Source organism: Zootoca vivipara, chromosome 16 (genome assembly GCF_965207765.1).
Source record: "Zootoca vivipara chromosome 16, rZooViv2.hap1.1, whole genome shotgun sequence".
NCBI classification, from domain to species: Eukaryota; Metazoa; Chordata; class Lepidosauria; order Squamata; family Lacertidae; genus Zootoca; species Zootoca vivipara.
In genome coordinates, this window is record NC_142599.1 from 15,912,819 (window position 1) to 15,936,396 (window position 23,578).

The following is a 23,578-nucleotide window of genomic DNA, read 5'->3' on the forward strand; positions in this document are numbered from 1 at the left end:
GTCGTGTCCGACTCTTCGCGACCCCATGGACATTAACACTACATTTCTGGCCGTCCCCCGTGGTACGGAATAGTACAGTCCACTCAGCCTCCAACCCAATGGCGAAAGAAGGAGGGCGAACGCACTCAAACCCCCCAAAAAGGGGGGGGAGGCAGATTATCTCATGCCTACCCGCGACCGACCGTGCTCTTGGGCTGAGGGGAACCGACGCCTCACGTGCTAGACTTACCCACAGCACCGGAGAAGGGGGCGTGGCGGACCCGCTCCCTGCAGGAAGCGCACGCGACTGGGCTCCCTTTTGATTTCCTCATCCGGGAGCCTCGCGCTCTTTTCCGCCCGACTCCCTCTCTATGGTGGCGCAGGTTGATTTTTTTCCGGATGAGGAAGCGGCGCGGCCCATAGAGACGCAGGGGGGAGAGCGGCGCGATGTCGGAGGGAGCGGAGACGGCTGCGGCCTGCGGAGCAGCGCTCAGGTGAAGAAGAAGAAGAAGAAAAAGACGCCGGGGCGGAGCCCCCACCCCCACCCGAGGGGGCGAGTGGAGGCCCCGGAAGAGTAATGCGGGGGGGGGGAGTTAGGAGGCGCCCCAATACCCCGCCGTCGCTCCTGCATGGCATAAACAGCTCAAGGCGGGGGGGGGGGCTTAATAAGTTAATTAGATAATAAGATTTTGGGGATCATCCCCCACTCAGGCTCCTCCTGTGGATGATGTTTTGTTTCTTTTTTATGATTAATTTATTCATAATTATTTTTTAAACTTTATGGTAGGTCGTGAGGAAACCCTTGGTTAATAAGTGACTGAATATTGTAATGATGATCCTCTGAGGGTCCCATCCTGAACTCGCCCACCGAAAGTGCTTTGGCGAGCCTCCCAGGGAAAGGGAACCTTCTCAGGGCAGCTTTCTGGGCCTTGGACCAGGCGGAGGAAGGCTCCCTCAGCTAAGGGCAACCAGGTAGAAAAGGCTCTTGCACCACTAGTAGTTGCGGAGAATAGATTTCAGCAGGATTATACGAAGCTGCCTTCTGCAGAGGCAGAGCATTGGTCCGTTTACATCAGTATTGTTGGCACGGACTGGCAGCAGTGGCTCTCCAGGATTTATTGGGATGGGTAGGATGTCTCTCGAAGCCCAGACCGGTGCTGTTGGGGATTAAAGCTGAGAACTTTGGTTTGCTGAGTAGATGCTCTGCCATGGAATTTACGGGTGTGTACACAAAAATAGATTCTTTTCCTCATACTGTAGTTCTGAATGAGGGGCTGAATTTAAAAGGAACATAGGAAGATGAGTTATACAAAGTCAGAGCCTTGGTCTGTATAGCTTAGTATTGTTGACACTGGCTGGTGGCTGTGCAAGGTTTCAGGTGGGGGTGTTCTACACCTGCCAGGGATAAGGACATAAGAAGATGGTGATGGATCAGGACCAAGGATTGGTCCCTCCTCCTGTTTTTACAGTTAACAACTAGATACCCCACAGGAAAACCAGCAAGCAGGACCCAAACACAAGAGCCCTCTCCCATCCTATGGTTTCCAGTAACTAGCATTCAGAAGCATTTTGTCCTCTTACCATGGAGATGGAGCATATTCACTATGGTCATTGATAGATGCTCTACTATTGTGCTATGGTGCCTCCTTGAAGGTGGTTCAGGTCCATCACCTCTTGAGCCTCCCCCAATCTTGAAGTGAGTAGGGAATCCTGAGTGCCTTAGAACTCCAGAGACCTTTGGATCAGAACCCTAACATTTCCACCCCAAATCCTTCTCTTTTTCTCTCCCCACCACTCCTCCTCCTCTAGTAGATAAAATTCCCCAAGCTGGGTGAAGTGAGACGGAAATTTCAGGATGGAATGTGAGGAAGGAGCTGCTTCTAGAGGAGGGTGAGAACTGTGTGCCATAATGAAGGCCTTGATCATTAGCAGCCTGGAAAAACAGACGTTGGAAGAAGGCATGATAGGGTGGTGGTAGTGGTTCACCTTGCCTTGCATGAAAGAAAGAGGATAGAGAAAAGTTTTTCTTCCTCATAACACTAGAACTTGTGGAAATGAAGCTGAATGTAGGATGATTCAGGACAGGTAAAAGAAAGTACTTCTTCACGAAGCACATATTTGAACTATAAAACTTGTTCCCAAAGGGTCATGTGGCCAGCATGACAAAGCCGCTTCTGGCAAACCAGAGCAGCACATGGAAACGCCGTTTACCTTCCCGCTATAGCGGTTCCTATTTATCTACTTGCATTTTGATGTGCTTTCGAACTGCTAGGTTGGCAGGAGTTGAGACCGAGCAACGGGAGCTCACCCCGTCACAGGGATTCGAACCTACCTTCTGATCAGCAAGCCCTAGGCTCAGTGGTTTAACCACAGCACCACCTGGGCCGGCTTAGCCTAGCGGTTACTTCGGAACAATCTTTGCAGATTCACCAAATTGCTTAACCACCAACCTAGATGGCTTTAAAAGAGGGTTAGACAAATGGCTACTAGCTGTGATGGCTATGCTCTTCCTCCATAATCAGAGGCAGCAATTATTCTGAATACCAGTTGCTGGAAGCCACAAGAGGGGAGAGTGCTCTTGTGCTTGGGTCTTGCTTGTGGGTTTCCCTTAGGTATCTGGTTAGCCACTGTGAGAACAGGATGCTGGACTAGATGGGTGATTGGCCTGATCCAGGGGGCTCTTCTAATATTATTTCTGCTCACTTGTCTTTTTCCGTTGTGAAAGGTGGCTGGTCCAACTGTCCTGATGCTCACTGCCGGTGTGGAGTCCCTGGAAAAAAGCCATTTTGACCTTCTCAGCACCTCCATGTCTGCTGTGGTGCAAGAACTCTACACGAGTCTGCCAGTCACCCTCTCCACTGACCTTGCAGCTCTGTCGGATCCCACCATTGTACTTGATGCTAAACCTGAAGCATCAACCTTTGTGCTGTCATGTAGCAGTTTGCCATCCAAGCCCCACCGGACTCATGGGTTGAAAATCTGTTCTCAGGACTCTGCTGAAAGGCTGGATTGCACAGGCAAAGCCTCTTGCCCTGGGCTGATGGATTTGCTTCCTCAAGAGCCTGCAGAAGCCAGAGATCTGGCTGAGGATGATGATACCCCAAAAAAGGATGTGATGGAGTTGGACCCTTGTCACCAACATTCAAGGGAAGACAAGGGAGGGACAAAGGAATTGGGGAGTGTTGCTGAGGAGGAAGGCCTTGCACAGTCGTATCTAGCCTCAAAGGAAATATGTTGCTTAAGAGAGGTAAGAACCAGGGCCATTTGGTGTTGGTTTGAAGGCCGTAATAAATTTGTTAGCCTCTATTTCACCTCTGTTTCGCAAGCGATTAATATGACACTTCTCTGGAAAAGAGATGTGTGGGGAAATATGTTTAAGTTAAGATGGGGAAAGATTTTGGGATCTGCCTGTTGTGTCAATGTTAGAAGAGAACCGTTACATAGCAATTGCATTAGATCGGCCCCCAACAAGATACAGTACAGAGGATTTAGTAATGGAACGGTTCCAAATACTGGAGATGTTGTCCAGGCTGATATCAGATTAAGAATTGCTGCATGTATTTAATCAAATGTTGACTATGCAATCCTATACCTGTCAGAGTAACCCACCTCTGCCCACTTGAGTTCCTTGGGAATAACTCCTAGGTCATTGGGGGTAGTTAGTGAGGATTGCAGCCTGTGTAAATTACCGGCTGTCCTCTTCCATTAAATCATGAAGTTATATTGCTTGCCACTATTAATGGAATGTCTTGAAATATAAAATGTACAGCTAGTGGAGAACTCTGTTTTGTTATGATTCATTGTTGTATAAAACAGCACATTCTCTCCCATTTTCCTTTCAGAATTCGTTTCTTTGTACTAGCCTTGTAAACTAGCCTTGCTCTTATGTCTGTTTAAAATTCATAACGAGTTACTTTTTAAAATATTGTAAGGTATGAAGCTAGTGTTATACTTCATCCGAGGACCACTCTGCATGTTAGATGGGAACTGGCTTCTTAAAAACAAATTAAATTAGCTGAAATGCTGTAGACCTGCCAAGGAAACAACAGTTTAGAGAACAGAAGGGTTTAGATGAGGGAATTGTTGTATCATGTCCCCTTGCAAACATACTGCTCTGAAGGAAATGGCACCTCCTTCTTGGAATCTTATTTGATGGTGGTGTGGTATTAAAATTTTCCATTGTGATGGATACTTTAGTTCTATGTCTACACCAGGCATGTCCAAAGTCAGTTTCGAGGGCCTAATCTGGCCCGCCGGTCGGTTTACTCTGGCCTCTGTGGCAGTCGGCCCTTTGGTCATCCCTCACGCATGTTCACTTCATCAAATCTGGCCCTCTTTGAAAAAGGTTTTGACACTCCTGGTCTACACTGACTGGCAGCAGCTCTCCAGTGTTTCAGGCAGGGAATGTTTTTAGTCCTACCTGGAGGTGCTGAAGGCTGAATCAGGGACCTTCTGCATGCAAAGCAACTGCTCTACCACTCAGTCACAGGCCTTCCTTGGGTCTGTATGCACACTGGGAGGAAATAATTCATTTACAGTGGTGCCTCGCTTAACGAATGCCCTGCTTAACGAATTTTTCGCTTAACGAAAGGTTTTTTTCTAGTGGAGGTTGCCTCGCTAGACGAATTTGTTTTATGAAAAATTTGTCTAACGAATCGCGGTTTCCCATAGGAATGCATTGAAAATCAATTAATGCGTTCCTATGGGCAAAAAAAAATATCCAAAAAATTTCAATGCATTCCTATGGGATTCGCTAGACGAATTTTTCGTTAGAAGAAAAGACCCATGGAACGAATTAAATTCATCTAGCGAGGCACCACTGTAGTTCCTTGTTATTGTCAAAATATCCAAGCGGTGAGTGTAAACATTGGTGCAAATATTTTGTAAAAATCAGAAACTAAAAATCAGTAATACGATTATAAGTAGAATAAAAGGTAAAGCAGGGCTATCCATGGTAGGTTGGTTTTGACACCTTGCTCCTGTGTGAGGTGCCAGCGGATTGGTAGCACAAAATAAGTGTAGAGAAAGAGTATCTTTTTAGAAACAATCTAGCACATTTAATGAAGAATATCCAGAGACAGATTCTCTCTGCAGACTTAACACCTGCACTGCTTGGGGAAGTCATAATTAATCCCTTCTGTCTCTGCTGCTGCTGCTATTGCTTTGATGGCTGGCATTGTGTGTGTTTTTGTTTCAGAAGGAACCTTGGCTAACCCACATGGGAAGAGGATTTCTTCCAAGCCCTTCCAATGTTGAAGCAGCAGGCTTGCAGAAAAATCCAGGTACGCAGAAATTTGTTTGGCCAAGCTGTATCTCCCTGCCTGGATAATCCATTTGGGACTGAATCAGTTTGAATATCAATAAATAATAAAACGAAACAGTGTGAGCCCAGGAATGCCTGCTTTAAAAGATGGGTTTTTAGGAGGTGTTTAAAGCTTGCCACGGTTTTTGCCTCACGAACAGAGCATGGGAGGGTGTTTGACCATTGACCATGTTGACCGGGGCAGTGAGTGCTTCCTTATGGTCACCCACTGCATACCTGGATATGATTTTGCATCTCCCTGACAAGGAAAGCAGTTTATTCCGATGCTTTCCAGAAATACTGTTCACCATCCAGGTCACCGTCTTAATCGGGCATTCCCAAACTTCGGCCCTCCAGATGTTTTGGACTACAATTCCCATCTTCCCCAACCACTGGTCCTGTTAGCTAGGGATCATGGGAGTTGTAGGCCAAAACATCTGGAGGGCCGCAGTTTGGAGATGCTTGGTCTTAATCATCATTTTGTTTTACACAATAAGTAACTTGGCTTCTTTTTCCCTCCTGAGAGAAAGCTTCAATTTACCCATTTCTCTGGCTAAATGGAGAATTTCTGTGTTCAGAGCCAGTTTATTCCTTTATTACCGTATTTTTCGCTCTATAACACACACTTTTTCCCTCCTAAAAAGTAAGGACAGGTTCTGTGCTTCTTATGGAGCGAATGTGTGGTCCCTGGAGCCGAATTGCCCAAGGGCGAAAAGCAGATCGTGCTTTTTTTTTTTAGGAAGAGCTAAAGGCTAACAAGAGGGAAAGAGGAAGCCACTCAGCAGCTGATTGCAAGAGATGGGGAGGGAGATAAGGGACGCTAGCTCCCTTCTGCCCCCGCCCCCTTGCCCAAGCCTCCATTTTTTAATGTTCTGCAGAGGGAGGCTGTTAGTTTTTCCAGCAGCATGTGACTGGCTGATTGGATTATCTGGTTGATTAGATTATCAGAAGCTGCAGAACTGTGAGTTGAACAGGATTTTTTCCCTTTGCAAAGTAAACTCAACAACTGTGTGCTGATCCCCCAAAAAATGGGGCTTTCCCCCCTTTCCTCCTCAGAAAACTAGGTGTGTCTTATGGTCAGGTGTGTCTTATGGAGCGAAAAATATGGTAGTAACTGTTGAAGCCAAACAGTGGAGGAGGGGCTCATAAATGTACCCACTAGAGATTTAAGCTCCATAACCCTTTTGTGGGGTCCCGCTTTGTTTAATCTGCAAAAGGCAGCATCTGTTCTTTCTATGATGTTAATACCAGGTGAGAGAGATTGGAGATGGTTTCACCCTTATCCTCGTCACAAAGAAAGTGGTGCCAGTCAGAATTCTAGAACCTCCTCAGGGTTCTAGCCCTAACAGAGAGCCCATGGGCCAGCCCCAGCTGAGATCGCACTTGTCTCTACAAGGCCTGAGTAGTTGTGCTGTCAGGCTTTTGACTTTCGTTGTCAGAATTAACATGTGGGTACATTGGAATAAATTGGAGTGAATACTGTTGCTCAGTGAAAGGACTGAGCAAAGGAAAGGACCCTGCAGTCCTTTCTGTGTGAACCAGTTAGGCCGGGGTTAAGAAGTCAAGAAAATGGGTTGATCTGGTCTGGCTTTTAGTTACTGGCGAACTAGTTATTTGCTTCCCCTGCTATCTTGCTCTTGTTGCCTCTCAGGTCACCCGTTGAGTATTATTTACTTATTAATTATTTATTGCATTTACATCCCACTTGATTTAAATCATTTTTTTACAGAAAGACTCATTCTTGCTGGTAATTATCTTAATATTTACAATCAGAGGAAGGTTTCATTTTTGGAATAATAAATTTCGGAGTAGTTTTTACAGTTGTATAAAAATTTATTGATGTGGTTATACTATTGGAAATACATAGACAGATAATAATAATAATTTATTATTGGCCAAGTACATTTTCCAACATAATTATAATTTGTTTTGGCTACATTGCAATGTAAACATACACACACTGTTCCACTCACAATACAAATAAGCAAAGAAACCCACCCATAATTGACCTCCCCTTCAGCTACACATCTACAAATTTAACAATTTAATGGCACAAGGGGAAAAAACTGTACCTGTGCCTGGCCGATTTTGTATATGAAGACCTGTAGCGACGTCCAGATGGGAGTAAATCTAGCAGATGATGGCAGGGATGTAAAGGATCTGCTGCAATTCTCTCTGCTCTCTTCTTAACTCTGGTAGCATAGATTGGCTCTATTGTAGGCAAGCTAGCACCAATTATGAAATTATTGTGTGGTTTGATATTTTAACGTTATATTTGGACAACTTTTCTGCAGTACTTTATTAGAAGGAGAAAATTAATCATTTCCTTAATAACAATTTAAACAATTTATTTAACTAAACAATAAGATGATAGCATATGTTTGGTAACTGATGTGGTTAAACAATTGATTTTTTTTTAAAAAAACAGACTGAGTTTTAGCACACATGAAAAACTTAAAACAAATCCTTATTTCCTGATGAATAGCCTTTGGACTATAATTTAACTTAAATAGAAAACTATCTTTAGACATATTTTTCCTCCAAAAGCATTTTATTTTAAAGATCAAATTTAAATTTTAAAAATCCAATTTAAATTTTAAAAATCCAATTTAAATTTTAAAAATCCAATTTAAATAAAAAAATCCAATTTAAATATAAAGAAGCCAAAAAAAAATTTAAATCATTGATTTTTATCTCCCCTGCTTACAGCTAAGTTTGCTTATAGCCTTATTCTTCCAGTACTAAAGAAATGGATGAATAAGGCATGTAGCACATTAACTCCTCCCTTCCCCTTTTCTCTTTTGTGCAGAAGAAAGCCAAGCAAATGTGCAGGTGACCCCTGAAAATCTGTCAAACCTCCTGCAAGAAGCACAAGGTATGAAGGCGAAGGGGACTGATGGGCTGTTTAGTCACGCAGGCGAGCGCAGCGCCAGAGAGGTTGCAGGTGTCCCACCTGAGAGCAGTGAGTCCTCTCAGGTAGACACAGTCATGGCCAAAGTTGAGGTTTCAGGAAGCAACACCTTAGTCTCTCTAGAACCTGTGAGCGCCAAGAATGATGCTTCAGCGAAAGAGCTGCTACAGGAAGACAAAGAAGAGGAGGAGAATAGTCAAGCTCTGATCTCCTGTGTTGCTTTGTCAGCAACGAAGTGTATCCTTTCTAGCTCAGGAGCTGCGGGAGAAAAGTCCCTCAATCGAGATGCAGAAGCGAACCCAATCCTTGACAGTGATCCAGCTTCCATGCAGGATAAGACAAATGTGCCTAATGACAGTAGTTCTTCTCCAGTTTTGCAAAGTGGGACTACCATTGCTGCTCAGCTGTCAAACTCAGTCCCTGAAGCTTCAGGACATCACTTGGAAGGCAATTTGGAGCTTGGAAACACACTCTGGGAAGAGAACATGGATGCTTTCGAAATTGTCTGTGAAATGCAGGAGGAAGACTTGAGGAGCTGTGAAAAAATTGAGCTGCTGGAAGAATGGGCCTCTGAGCCGGATACGGATGAAACTTTGTCCCCAGTGTGCAGCAGTGAAGAGATGTCCAGCGAAAGAAACCAAGAACAGGAGGAGGATGCTCAAAATATTGACCACTCTTATAGTTTGACCTGTGAGGGAGCTGTTGAAATCCAGAAAGGGGGTGCTGTTCAATGCTACTGGAAAGACATTCAAGAAAATTCTCAGCCACTGGAAAACAGCTTTGCAGAATCATCTTCAGTGGCCAAAAGCACGTTTCCCTCTTCACCTGCACATCCAGAAGATGGCTTAAGACTGGCCTCTATAGAGGTTGACAGCATCCAAAAGGATAAGCATCATCAATGTGCTTCTAGTGACATAAGCATGGCTGTTGGGGGAGAAGAAAACGGGTCTCTCGTGGCGGAAGTGGGAAACGGGTGCATTCAGAACAGCTGCAGCACAAGCAATGATTCAAATCCCACCTGTCGTGACTCTTTGGATTGTGGCTCCAGATTAGGTGAACATGTAGTACAGGTGGGATCCCACAGTGGTCCAAAGACAGAAATCCTAGAGAGTCCTTCAGCTACACACCTATGTGCTACCACCATAGCAGATGTTGACTCGGAAGAAAAACCCTCAACAGCTCAACTCCGTGACAATTACTCCTTTGTCCAGCAAACTGAGAGGGATTTAAATGGCAGCGGGTTACTAGACAGCTTGCCCAGAGAAGAATTCCCTGCAGAGCTGAAGCTGCAGAGCACCAGCTTCGTACTTCACACCAAGGAAGAGTCACCTTCGCCAAGCCAAAATGCTGGGAGTTGTATTGCAACAAGGGAAGCATCCGTGAAAAGCACAGGCCTTATGCTGAAGGATACAGAGCAGAAGCCAGCTGATCAGGAAATGGCGCAAATCGAAGCATATAGTCCTGGGAACCCATGCATGAACAACCCGTCTTCTGCCATTGAGACTTGCTGCACCTCGTTGGGAGGTATCTGCTTAGCTGCTAATGATGATATTGATGGCAACAGTGTTCTCAAAAGCAGAAGTGAAGAATCTGATGGACTGAAAGCAGGTCACTCTTCTGCATCTGCCGGGGAAGGTGTCCCTCCCGAGGAGCCTGGCAGTGTTGTTAAGGCAGGGGACCCTCATCCCTGTGTTGACTCAGATGATGCTGGAAGAATCTGGGGTGCAGCTTGTCCTGAAGCTTCAGAGTCAGATGTGGCAGCTGGAAATCAAAGGACTGACAGCAACAATATTTCTGTGAAATCACATGTTGCGTTGGAAGTTGACGCCAGTGTTTTCCCTGCAGATTCAAACCCAGAATTAGGTAAAGCTTCGCTGGTGGCTGAATCTGATGGAATGGGAGCAGCTGAAAGTGTAAAAACATGTGGAGAGAGTTGGAGAAATGGAATAGATGAGAAACTGGCAGATTACAGAGATTTTGGCAAAACGAACTGCCTTGAACTTGGCAAACTTGTAAAAGACAAAGGTGAGGAAAAACAACGGCAGCATCAAGACCACCACCACACCTCTTCCTCCTTTGCACCTGAACCCTCCAGTATGAAGACTGCCATGCACTCCAGCTTCCCAGGTCACAGAGAGCAGCAGCCTGGTTTTTTGCCCTTGGAGGATTTATGTGCTGACAGTCCGGGTCAGCCAGGGAAAACAATCTGTCAGACAAAAGTCCAGCCCTTTCCACATCAGAATCCTCCTTTTAATAGACTGGTTTTGTTGAATCAGAAAAACAAATCCCTAGAAAAAGATGTTTCAGAATGCCAGCAGCCTCTCTTGGTGTCCTCAGAGAAGCAAAAGGTGGATCATGCTCTGCAGGCTGTGACCTCAAGTGAAGACACTGAAAAATCTGTTGACTGTAATCGGAACAACTCTCTGTGCTTGGAGAGGGGCCACGGCAAAGCTCCAGTTCCATTGCTTTTAACAGAAGAAAAGAGTGTTCAAGCAACATTTCAGCAAACTACGTTAGGCAGTTGCTCATCTGTTAAAATGGTGTCAGAATCTCTTGGCAATCCATTGAAAGAAGAGTCCGTAGAACTGAAAAGTGTCGACTCGCATTCAGAATGTTGTTCTGAACTTCTGAGGTCAATAGGGTTTGTTAATGATCAGGCTTCTCAAGCAACAACTGATGAATCTGCCTCTGGGGCAGTTAGCAGGAGTCCTTCCGAAGTGCTAGATGAAAAAACATCCTTGCAGTGTAGCAGTGGGCCTGCCTCATCTCCTAGTCAAATGTTTTTCCAGCGAAACTCTGTAAACTGTCAGAAAAGTATGGAGGGAGTGTGTTCAAAACCGCTGGAGAACAAAGAAGTGCCTACTTTGGCAAGTATGTGTTTCGGAGTGCAGCTTGCTCAGAATCCAGCCATCTGCTTGCCTCAGAAAGATGATCCATGGACTTCTCCGTCTTTTTCCCCACGTGGTCGCTGTTGTCTTTTCCCCAAAGAACACCCTGGAACAATCAGCTTCTCTCTCAGTAGACTCCGCTATCATCATGTTAACCTGTTAAATTCAGAGAATGAAGAGGCAAGCTGTTCTGTTAAAGAAAAGACACCAAGAGATTCTCCTCTAGAGACATCTGTATGTGCAGTAGGTACCAAGCGAAGAGCAGAAGTAGTAAAAGACATCATATCAATTATTTCTGACAGTCCTGACCCCTCAAAAAAGATGAAACCGTCTTTGGAAGGTAACCAGAGAAAATTCAATCTGCCCACTGAGAAAACGGACGTAACAGTTTACCCTCTAGGCATTAAAGATTCTTCCGGAGCTCTCTTGCAAGGCTTGAGGTTTTCTGCAGGGCAAGAAAAAATGGTGTTCCCATTCAAGATTGAAATACACACACAGCCTTCTTTTGTCCCCCTTCCTGAGCACATTTTGCAACTTAGCAGATTGCTGGACAACCCCAGGTTTCGCAGAACCAGAGATCCTTCAAAGCCAACCGTTGTTGCTCAACCGCATTTAAAGAACGTGCACTATGCTTTGCAAACTAAATGCTTACTTTCCACAAGACTGTCTCCGGAAATCTTTTGCAGCAGCATCCTGCCTTGTCCTTCTTCAGGTGGTCATAGGTTAGAAGCTTCCCCCAAATGCCTCAGCAGTCAAGGAAGAAGCTGGCAGGCTGCAGAGGTCACCCAGGAGCCAGCAGCAGATGGAAAGAAGCCATTGGAAGATCTCTTGGTCATTGAAATACCTGTTGAGAAGGCGAGAGATTCAGAATCAGGTGTTTGTCTGATGCTTACTCAGAAACCCTTGCAAGAGGAGGCTGAGGAAGATCCAGCTCTGCCTGTTGTCTCCTGTGGTGCGGTTGTTCAAGACGAAAGAGCTAAAGGGAAGGTGAAATCCAGAAACCTTTTGAAACGGAGATTTTTCTGCCTTGCACCACCTTTAAGCAGTTCCTACCATGAGATGGTGGTGAAGCCACATGCGTTTGCTTCGGGGAGTGGAGTTGAGGTCAGTGAGAATGGAAGTTCTGGAAGCACTTTCAGGGGATGGAAAAGGCCAAAGAGAGCCAAGGACTTTGATGGGTTGAACTACCTAGAGGCCAAAAGCCAAAGCCTAGGGAGTTTCAGGAGCCAAAGCCGGCCATCAGCCACCAATGACAGTCCTATCCTTGTGGTATTTTGCATGTTGCCACACGCCTTTCACTTTAGTTACGATGGAAGCAGGAGTTCCCTCAGATGCACTCGCAGAATAAGATCACCTCTTCCATTCAGGAGGCAGCTGGGGAAAGCCTGCGTCAAGATTTCTAGGCGGGACCAGCTCAGAACAGCAAGAAAAAGTCGCCTAATGGCAAGTTCTGTTTCCTTCAGGAATCCCTCTGCGATTGTTGTAAAGCATGAGTGCCAGCTCACAGATTCTGTCTGTTTTGCCCCAAAGCTCACTGTCACAGGAAACAAAGGAGAAGGCACAGTCAGGGACCAAATGCCAAAGCGACAAGGCAGCCAAAGCAGCTTGCTGGACAGCCCCAGGCTTAGCAAACTTACCAAAGACCCGGCGCTCTTGAGGAAGCTGTCAGCGTTGGCTAACAAATTGCTGGCACTGCCGGGAAACCCTCAAAAGCGCAACCAGCTCTTGGGCTCTACAGAGCTTCTCTCTGTCCCTGAAAAGTACAGCCACTTCAAACATAAGAAGCTCTTGGAAGTTTTCTCCTGCGTGGACTTGAAGCTCAACTCTCCATGGTTTAATGGCAGCAGCTGCAGCTTCAAGATGTTCACCTCTCAATCTTTGGCACTTTATCCCTTGGAGCTGACCAACCTGTTCTTTTTTGAACTGGGCAATAAGAACTCCCCCCTGGCCTCCAGTGCCCCTGTCTTCCCTGTGACTTTCCATATAAAATTGGACTCCAGCCCAGTGAGGAACCTCCCGGGGCTGACAACACTGCACAACGACCCTAACAACAGCCACCGGTTAGCTCTGGGGGAGACCCACGGCTTCCAGCCTTCCAAGTGGACCTTTTCTCTCCTCCTGCCTCAAAGCTGCCTCACTGTCGCACCAGTCCGGAGAGATGCCTGGGTCCCTGCTGAGTCGCACACCACCACGCCGCTGGCCTCTCTTGGCACGGCAAAGAGCTGGCGAAGCGAGGCCACCACGACTCAGCGGAGGAGGGCAGGCTGCTCCCCACTTGGCCTCCACACCGTCTTAGCCCTCTATTCCCCCGGCTGCTATCGGATCTGGACCAGAAGAAGGAGCCTCACCTGCCGCCTTCCAGCGGTCCAGAATCTTGCTGCACTTCAGCTCGCCCAGGGCTTGAAGGGGTTAAGACATTCCGCTTCTGCGTCAGCTGACCTCTTCTCTTCCTTGCCCTATTCTCTGGGTCGAGTTCTGTCCATATGGAGCCAGCACGGTCCTCCCAACCGTCCCTCTGAATTCACTCCTCTCCATTCCAAGCGCTGCAAGTGGCAGCCAGCCACTTCTGCGACCACCAGGCGGGGCTTCGGGAACAGGTAAATCTCCCTCCCCCTTATTTCCAAGATGTGTATTCCTGCATTGCAGGGGGTTGCACTAGAAGGCCCTTTGGGTCACTTTCAACTCCTAGGATTCTATGTACTTTTCTGTCTCTTGCAGAGGGAGGGGAGCGCAGCATTAGGAACTGCAGGACGTTGAGAGGGGGGCTCACGTTCCACCTTGCATGTGTGTGTGTGTGTGTGTGTGCCGTTGACGAAACCTGCTCACTCAAGATGCCTCCCCTGCAGAGCGCCATCTTGTCAGCTGGAGCAGAGCCAGGCTTGGTTGGTTTATTTGCTCCACTAACTCTCATTTTTCTCCCCTCCCGGCCACACACCCCACACCACGTGCCAGAATATATATTGCGGAAAGGTGAGAATCTGGTGGCAGAGCTCCCGGACGTGTGAGGTAGGAGAGGTTTCAGAGTCCGGAACTACGGAGCACAGATTTTGGACTTCCATAATGGGTCCTGCAGGCCAGACTCTACCAGCCTGCTGCCTTCCAGCTGCCCCGGACTACAACTCCTGTCTCACCTGGGCTGGCTGAGGCTCATGAGAGTTGTAGTCTGGAGCAACAAGAGGGCACCAGGTAAGGAAAGAGGCTGACCTAGCTTCTGCTTCTGAATGAGAAAAGGAGAGTGTTTGCCCTCACTGAAAACAACCCACATGTGCCCCAGAGACAGAGCTTTGAGCAGGATAGCATGGTGGATTTGTAAGTAAATGTTGCTCCATGGGCATCACCAAAACTAAGCCGGAAATGTTGACTACCTGAATTAAAAACAAAATCAAAGAGAGGAAGTTGAAGTAGTATTCTCTCTTCAACTTGTGGCTTTTGTAATTCTAAGGCAGTGGGGTGTAATCTAAAATTTTTACTGTAAGTTGGGTTTTTGCCCCACTCCTCTGAAAAAAATTAAATACTTCACTTCACCACCTTGCCCTTTAGGGGCTTACTTGCTGCATCTCTCTGTCAAGCAAAGGAAATACCTTGTAGGTTTGCTTAACAGAATGCCGATTCTGTGCTTTCAGTGGCCAGAAATAAAAATGGATAAAGCAGTCGATGGCTATGCCTACTGGGAGGAAATAAACCTTTTGCATATGGCTCAACTGTGAGACAATTTCAGTTACCTGTTGGTTTGCAAAAGAGGAACTTTAAGAACTAACCAAGCTCTAAAAATAGATATTTTTGCCTTGCTTGACCTGTTTTTAAAATGGGTTTAGCAGAACATGTGAAGAAGCAGTTTTATACCGAGTGGAACGCTCAAGCACAGCATTTTCTGATGTGATCTGCTGTGGTTCTAAGGCAGCAGCCTCTGCCTTCTGGGTACCCTCTAACTCCCAGCACTGCTGTGCTGGCTGGGGCAGATGGGAGCTGCGGTCCAAACATCTGGAAGGCACCAGGTTAGTGTAGGCTGCTGTAAGGTTTGGGAGATTATTAAAGCATATTTTTAAGTAGTCGTCCTACATAAGAGCCAGGTTCCTTGGATGATATCCCGGTGTTTCTACATACAAAACAAGAGCTTTTGCCACCAAACTGTGTCCTTCCACAAATATTTAGTCTTGTGTACTTGTCAAGATTTTCACAATGTTCAGCATATAGAAAGCAAGTTGGGAGGATCAACGTAAAAAAGTGTTTTATCTGTAACTCTCTTACTATCAAATGAAGGCGCTTGTGTCATGTTCTGAAGGAATGCTGCCTGAGCTGATAAAATAGAGAATCATTGTGAGGCCATCTTGAGAAATGTCCCGCTTTGGAGGGACAGAGAGTGCTGGATTTAACTGTGTTGTCACTCCTCTGACTTCCCCACCTTCCAAATTCTTGACCTTATGGTGGAGATTGTGGAGCAGTGCACACCCTTTTGCTAAAAGCAAGGTACCATGGGTTGCTTCATCTCCCCCCCCCTTTTGGTGTCTTGGAAAGAGGCAGCCCCTTTAAGACCGAGATCTGCTCTACTGCTTTATCTCACCCTCTGTGTACGAAGCAGATGGGCAGAGGGAATCGCCCCACCCCGGCTGAACCCCACAGTGGTCAAGCCAAAGCTTAGAAGGAACACCCAGGCATTGAACGCGTTTGATCACCTCCTGTGCTTCTCATGGCTATATCTGAGGGCAAGTTGCACTGGAACCATTCAGTTAAAAAACAACACTTCACCATGCAATAAGAGTCTTGTTTGGCGCAGGTCAGAGCGCAAAAGAGCCTCTGTTAATGAGGCTTCCCACCCCTTCCCCCTAGCTCTGCAGTAATTAGTTGGGCTTTAAGGTTTATTAAATCCATATATTGCTTCCCACTAAAATGTCCTGAAGTGGTTGGCATGCATTTAAGAAATACGGTAATAAAATTGCACAACCATGCAGGTTGTTTTTTTTTTTAAGCCACCCCATTTTTAACAATATAGTATCACTGGATATGTCCAAATGCCAAGGAAAACGGAAACCTCTGTGCCTGGACAAGGTTGGTGCTTGGAGGGCCTCTTTGTTTCCCATAGATGCTGTGAGGAAGCCTCCCTTAACACATTGGGGCCTCCCCGACCTTATTTCCAGGCTTGGAAGAGAGGCTGGTGTGAGGCTCTGGTCTTCAATTTGTATGCTGCCTTCCTATGTTACTGAACTGAGGGTGGTTCTGCAACCTGTATAAAAGACACTGTGCCACAGTTTAAAATAATAACTTAAGGACAAATGGCTAAAAAATATTGGGAATCCATTTCACATGCAGTTTTGTGAGATGATGTTAACAAAATGTCAGCGAGTGGTAGCTGTGGATCAGCTGAGGTTTCCAGCTTAGGACACGTCGTCAATCCTTGTCCAGTTCTACTGGCACATTTTGGCAGAGGCCAGTCTCAGCCTCTCTGGCCATCCTGCACATCAAGAATGGGCTGCCTTGCAGGTGGGCTCAGAGTCCTGAAGGGTGAAGCTCTGCTCCTGTCTTCCGTTCTCCTGCACCCCAAACCTCCTCCGGATCCCCAGCAAAGGGCAATCCGAATGGATGCAGTATTTCAAAACTGCAAAAGTTCTCCTGCGGTTTCAAACCCTGTCCAGCTCTCCAGTATCTCCTTGGATGGCTTCTTAAGTCCATGTATGGTGGCTGCTCCATTCAAAGGCTTTCAGGACTGCTGCCCCTGGTTTTTCTCACTTTCTCCTGCTGTGGCTGTTCCAATTAAGTGCTCTAGTAAGATGAGGCGAGGGAATGAAAGGTTGCAGCCTTGATTAGAAGCCTTAAATGCCCCTAGTGCTCCGCTTCCTTTACAACTTCCTTCAACCTTCCACAACCGGCTGCCTTCCAAGTGTTTTGGACTACAACCCACCAGCCTCTGCCAGTAACAGCTCTGCTTACTGTGGCTCTTGGAAGTTGTAGGCTGGAGGGCACGAGGTTGAGGAACGCTGATGTTCTGAACTTGCTCTTTTTTTTAAAAAAAGAATTAACTATCAGGAGCTTCTCTAAATGATTTCCAGCCTCTCAGGCTAAACTTAGCACCCTCCTGTTTTATATTTTCTTGGCTCTAAGGCCGAAACCCTTCCTCCTAGTCAAGGGGTCTCCGAAACACATGGCCCCAGGAAGCGCAGAGAAAGAGCCCAGTGTTTTCTCCCCTCCTGCCTGGAATGTAACTTGTGCTGATTCAGCTCTAACTTTTGCTTTTCTGTGGCTTTCTCTCCTATCTGAACCAGCTCTGCCATGTTGCCTCAGGTGCCTGACCAGTGTGTGGATGACGCCAGCACTGTCGCTGATGCTGTGAGGTAAGTGGGGGCCTTCCCACCCCTCACCCCGTCACACAAAGGAGCCTTTGACTCGGGGATCTCCCCCTTTGAGGTCAATTTTACACCTTGCCTGAAACTGTGCCTGACTAGGAGTCATTGCGGAAAATGTGTCTGTATTCTTCCCTAGAAGTGTTGAGTGTTGGCGTGATCCAGGAGGACTCTTCCTATGTCCTTATGCCTGCCCAGCATTACTTTTTGCTACCCTGGCACCCTTGAGGTTGTTTTGGACTGCAGCTCCCAGCTGTGCAGGCAGGGCTGATGGGAGTTGTAGTCTAAAACACCTTGGAGGGCGCTCAGTGCATATATCACTGTTGCCTCTTAAATCCTTGGCCTCTGCTCTCCCAGTTGGCCCTCTTTTTCAAATTTATTTATTGCTGGCATTTATATACCACCCAACTCTTTCGTTGCATATTTTAATTGGGTGTTTTATATTTTGATGTTTCATTGGGATTGTTTTATTGTGGTAGGTGTTCATGTTATAATGTCGCGCAATTGAGTTTATATTTCCGAAGCTGCTGAGAAGCCTATTTTAGTATTAAGCATTATATAAATTAAGAATACACACACACCCCTTCTGCATGCAGAGTAGATGATCTACCGCTAAGTTACAGTCATGGCCATGATCCCCAGCTCCCCCACTGGCTTTGGCCATTTGACTTGTCCCACCAGAACCAATCTTGATGCTGTCTCCATCATCAATCCCTGGCCTTAATCAGCATGCTTGTTCTCCACCCCCCCCTTCACTGCCTCTTTTGTCCTCCTCCTAGGCTGGAACCTTCATTTTCTGCATCATTACCTGCATCTTGCTCACTTCTGGAGCCAGCACTTCCTCCTCTCGGACTTCCAGTGCCTCCATTTCCGGTCCTTCCCTTGGATGAACTGGACGTTCCTGTCCCTGTGTTACCCAAGACTGGTAGCCGGCTTGAAAAGGTGAGTGATGTCCTGAGGAGAGGCAGGTGCACAAATTGGTAGGAGGGTGAATGGTGCTTCCCATTGCTTGACGGGTATATATCTTGGTTTAAGGTGTGTGTGTGTGTGTGTGTGTGTGTGTGTGTGTGTGTGTGTAAGCATGTTTAGTGGGGGGGGGGAGGGAATGGAAGGAAAAATTAATCTTCGATTTACCCTAGTGGGGAAAGAATGTAAGGCTCTAACAGACCACTCTGCATTTCAGCTCTGGTATCTCCTCAGCCCTGTCATAATATGGAGGTAGTGCTGATCTACTTTGTAGGGTTGTTTGTAAGAATTAATATGCCACTTTTCAATGTGTGCAACAGCTTTCCCCAACCTGGTGCCCTCCAGATGTTTTGGGCTCCAGCTCCCATCAGCCCTGGCCGCCACACATCAGCCCCAGCATCATACGGTTGTGCTGTCTGGGGCTGATGGGAATTGTGGTCTGAAGTATCTGGAGGGCACCAGGTTGGGAGAAGGCTGGTCTATAGGTGAACCATTGTAAAGAGGGACTGTCAGCAGAGCAGTAGCTGCCCCAGGGGCCAGGTTTGGCAATGAGTCAGATCGCCCTCAGGCTGTGCATCTCAGAGGATATCTCTGGGCAAATCATGTGTGCATCTACTTTCTCTTCCCCTGCCCCAACCTCTCCCGTAATTTCTATGAGGATAAAATGGGATAATCACCCCTGACCCAGAGGCCAGCTTGGTGGAATGCCTCTCTTTGGAGCTTGTAGCACCTGAAGCCATGTTGTAATTGCATAATCCTCTTCTTTTCACCAGGCTGAACTGGAGAAGAGGCCAAAGAAAGTATCTCAGATCCGGATTCGAAAGACTATCCCTAAACCAGATCCCAACCTCACCCCCATGGGACTTCCCCGACCGAAAAGGTAGGAATGTATTCTCTTGTGCTCAGCTCGGGCTTTTGGGCTTCCCACATGGGCATCTGGTTAACCCCTGAGAACAGCATGTCGGACTAGATGGGCCACTTGGCCTGAACCCAGCAGGCTTAACCTGCTGTGTGCTTAACTTGTACCCTAAATCTCTAACATTTTGGTGTGCCTCTTAAACTCCTTTTTTCTTCTTCTGACCAAATGCAACAGCAACTAGATCTGATGGATTACAGCTGTTTCTGATGTATCTCGATTATTATTCTTCCAGATTGAAGAAGACAGAATTCAGTTTGGAAGAAATATACACCAACAAGAACTACAAATCTCCCCCTACAACCAGGTTGGTTTACATATACCAGTGGAAGGGCTCACTCTCTGGACCCATCCTAGGACAGAATAGCAAGTCTCCATAGCTGAGTTCCAGCTGTGTTGTTGGTAGTAGTCATCATAAAATAGTGAGCAAATGAGAACGAGTTACATTGCCTATTTGTGATGTGCAGAAGTGTATTCATACTCACTTTCACCCTGAAAAATATGTCTAAATATACTGTACACTGATATGAGGAAATATACTACAGATTTAGCTTCTGTTCAACTCCTTCCCAGTCCCTCCTCCCTGCTGTATCTTTGATCTTTGGCTGAACTTTTAGAGCAAAGGGAGAGGCTTGGAAGATATTCTGCCTGGATATCTAGATGCCAGCAGGAAACTATCTGGGAAGTTTCCTAGCAATGGGATGGTGGTGATTGGATTTCTAAAAAAAGGGTTGATTTGTGGTTAGAAACTCTTAAGGTACAGCTTAGCTGTTTGGCAGAGATATGAGGTGCGTAGAATCACAGATATCACAGGAGGTCACTGTTTAGTCATTCTAGTTGCCTTCTCTCTCAGAGCAGGGCTGTTCCTGACACTCCTGTGGTCTGTGCGATGTCATGCAGTTAGTGACATTCTAAGCTTACTCCTTTTGGTCTTCCCAGGTGTCTGGAGACCATCTTTGAGGAGCCAAAGGAGAAGAACGGGTCCTTGATCTCCGTCAGCCAGCAAAAGAGGAAGCGGATTTTGGAGTTCCAGGATTTCACCATTCCCCGGAAGAGGAGAGCACGCAGCCGAGTCAAAATGATGGGTGGTTCCACCCGGGCACAGAAAGCTGCCTTGGGCGGAAGAGAACTAGATGTTCTCTTGATCCAGAAACTGACAGACCTGGAAAGCTTCTTTGCTAAGGAGGAAGAGCAGGAGCAAGCATCAGGCAGTTGAGGGTGGGCTGGTGGCTGGGAACAGCCCATGTCCTTTAGCGCTCCAGCGTGCCTGAAAAGGCACGTAATCAGTTTCCCCATATGAAACCACTCTGCTCCGATCCCTGGACGATCAGCTCTTGTTTACAGGCCTGTCTGGCATGGCCGTAGAGATAGTTCATTAAGCACTGGGGAGGAGAGCTTCAGATTTCCTTTTAACGCAGCAAGGTGGCTCTGTCTTCCTCCCCCCACCCTCACTGAAAATCATTGTTTTAACATCCTCTGAGGGAAATGGGTGGGGCAGATTAAAGGCTAATGCACCTTCAAAGGCAACAGGATTTAAAGAACTTCCAAATGTATGTGTGCATTGGGTTTTTGGCCACTCTGCTCTTTTGTGCCCTCCACCCCTAGATGTCGTAGGGGGCTAGGAGGACCGAAAAGCTTGAGTAAAATGGGCAGCAGGGGGAAGCAGCACTTGTGAAGCAGGATTTCAACCTTTTTTCCATCCTCTGTAACCAGTCAAAGATCCTCTGCCGCTCTCTTGATCGAAATTGTCGCAAGTCAGCCAGAGTCTCTCCTGGGAGATCCCACAACAACATAACAACTTGACTATTGTATTTTGTTTGCTCCATGTGGACCCATTTTAAAGATGCATGGTACGGACACTGGGGGTTGAGGTTCCCCTGGGAAATGGCTGTAATTGTTCATCCCGCCCCGCCCCCGAGATGAGGGATAGCAGGTAGCCCCGCTCCTTCCCTCCCCACTATGTTCCTTTTGCTGACTTGAACCTTTTCGGCATTTGACACACCAGTGGATTTCAGCTGCAAAGTGCACCACATTTTGTTGTGTTATCTCCCCATCACCGCATCGTCTCTTCTGCCCAGCTGCAAATGCTGTGACTCTTAGATTCCTCCTCTTTTGAACTTGAAAAATTACAGGTTTGGGGCCAAGCATTGCCTAGCTCATCTAGTTGAACAATTTATTAATAACCAACTGGTCTGTATAGCCTAGTGTATAATACAGTACTGGGTCCTGACAGGTGGAAGCTGGTGAGCGGCCAGTGACAATTGGTAGCCACACTCAGGAAAGCTTAGCCTCCCCCTGCCCAGTTGGGAAATTGCTGTGCTCTGGGATACTCTTCCCCTCCCCATTTTTATTTGAGCATTTTCCATAGGGAACAGCAGCTGCTGTGTGTCTGCAGTGCCTATAATTTGGGCCAGATTTAATGGCTGAAATCCTCATAGCTCGCCTCCCTCTCATTAAAAATTTGCACTTTCTGTACCTCAAATGCCCCTTTGGGATACCTTCTTGTTACCTCCAGAATGAGCATTGCTCTGGCATCCAATCAATATAGCAGATGATGGTAACTTGGGCAAGCCCAGGGGTAAAATCTGTGCTGCCCTCGCTTCTCTGCCATCCCCCCATCGGAGGAAGCAAGAAGCAGAAGGTGTCAGCCCAGTTGCCTGTGATAAAACCCTGGGCCTGTAAACTGGAGAAGTGGAGGGTGGGGGGCTGCCACACATGTGCCTAAAGCAACCGTTGGATTCCTGCTGCATACTCATCTGTATGGGCAAGTGAAATAGTTTCCCCAATGTGATAAAGATGAGAAAACGGGGAATCATTTTTTAATGGTGGAACCTACCCCAAAGTGGCACCCTCTCCAGATGGTTTGGACTACAACTCCCAACAGCCCCAGTATCATATGGCCATGCTGGCTGGGGCTGATGGGAGTTGTAGTTCCGCCACTGTGGGGAAGGTTGGACTAGATATCATAGCCAGTTCCATATGTGACTGACGTTGTTTGCTACTGCATGCAAATATGTGGACGCTCCTGGCTAGCAAATAATACTTTTATCATGGTAGGCGATCCCTGAACATCTCTAGTCTCGATATTTTGGATGTGTTGAATAGAATCATCGTTAGAAGTACATTTTAAAATACATTTTTTGTCCCATAGTGGGATTCTATGAAACAGCACACCAGGACAGATTGTGATGTGGGGATTTCCAATTCCGTTGTTGAGCTGATGTTCCATGAGTGCCAGGCAGGGTCAGTGCTCTGTACGGGAGTATGTCCTCCACTGTGAATTTTGAATTGTCTGTTGTTGGTGTCTTTTGTGTGGGTGTGGTTTCTTTCCCGCTCCTGTTTTGTTCGCTTCCTCTTGAGAATGCATTTCTGTAAAGCTGCAACATGGGAACGCAAGGACTGTTCTTGCCTTTGTTTTGTTGCAGCTGACCAGAAAATGAGGCCGAATTTTCCCTGTAATGAGGTGGGATCTGTGGCAATCCCAACAATGGTTTGCATTGAAAGAGGCTTTCTTCCATCCCTGGGATTCTTTCTAAAGGCGTCATTTTGTGTGGATGCAAGTTCCTCTAACCCTTGTTCTTATAGGACCCATAGACTGGTTGTGGCAGTATTGTGGCTGGTGAAAAGTGTCCTCTGGAGCTGCCCATACTGCAAAAGAGAGGTTTGGAGGATAGGTTCCCGAGGAAGAACCTGCCTTCAGGCAAGGCCCTTTCCAAAGTGGGGACTGGAATTCTTTTCCTTTCTTAGTTTTCAGTACAATCATTGAAGAAATTCTACCCAGAGCTCTTGAACAAAAATTCCCTGCCAGGAAAGAGCGAAGGCAGCCTATGGTGTAAACTCTTAGGGACACAGAACATCATTTTTTAATAAAATAATGTGGCTTGTGAGGACTGTGTCTGCTTGAACGAAATCAGGAGTACATAAAAGGGTAATCCCTCTGCAGCTGCCAGGAGGAAATAGGGCTTGCAAGGTAACATCGTCAGGGACAGAGCAAGGGTCATCTCTGCCAGTGGTTAGATTTGACTCTCTCCTTGTCAGGCTGGTCTGGCTGAGGTTGTCCCCAGAGCTCTTTGATGAAACTCCAACTGCTTTGTGGTTAGTGTTCAGAAATGGCTTCTTTAAGCCTTTTGCATTAATAAAAACTGAATGGAAACTTGCACATTTTTGTACCTGTCATGCCATTATTATGTGGTGTTTTTGTTTTAAATTCCAGTAGTCTGAGTTTGAAATTTTGCTTTCTTCGTATGTTAAATTATGGAAATAAAAAAATTAACATTTCAT

At 46.6% G+C, this 23,578-nt stretch overlaps 2 protein-coding genes across 19 annotated transcripts in view; one reads left to right on the plus strand and one right to left on the minus strand.

The window, feature by feature from the left end:
* DEPDC5 (DEP domain containing 5, GATOR1 subcomplex subunit) overlaps positions 1-356 on the minus strand; it is a 48,883-nt gene extending 48,527 nt beyond the window's left edge. For 8 of the 12 annotated variants that reach the window (XM_035097587.3, XM_035097585.3, XM_035097586.3 and 5 more), the window contains exon 1: positions 230-356. The gene's annotated coding sequence lies outside the window, so the exon portion shown is untranslated. Of the gene's footprint in view, positions 1-171 lie in introns of all 12 variants that reach the window. The other 4 variants (XM_088659780.1, XM_088659778.1, XM_088659779.1 and 1 more) reach the window with 2 other exon arrangements.
* PRR14L (proline rich 14 like) lies at positions 325-23,577 on the plus strand. Of its 7 annotated transcripts, XM_060269511.2 has the most exons (11): positions 409-473; positions 767-951; positions 1,789-1,869; positions 2,705-3,226; positions 5,177-5,261; positions 8,091-13,677; positions 17,338-17,406; positions 18,195-18,357; positions 19,155-19,261; positions 19,533-19,604; positions 20,237-23,577. In XM_060269511.2, the coding sequence occupies exons 4-11, from the start codon at positions 2,726-2,728 to the stop codon at positions 20,511-20,513; spliced, it is 6,861 nt and encodes a 2,286-aa protein (XP_060125494.2). In that variant the 5' UTR covers positions 409-473; positions 767-951; positions 1,789-1,869; positions 2,705-2,725; the 3' UTR covers positions 20,514-23,577. The 7 variants fall into 7 exon arrangements, with proteins under 7 accessions (XP_034953459.3, XP_034953460.3, XP_060125494.2 ...); XM_060269512.2 differs by lacking the exon at positions 1,789-1,869; XM_035097568.3 differs by lacking the exons at positions 767-951; positions 1,789-1,869 and having other exon boundaries at positions 325-473.
* Position 23,578: the final 1 nt, after the last annotated feature.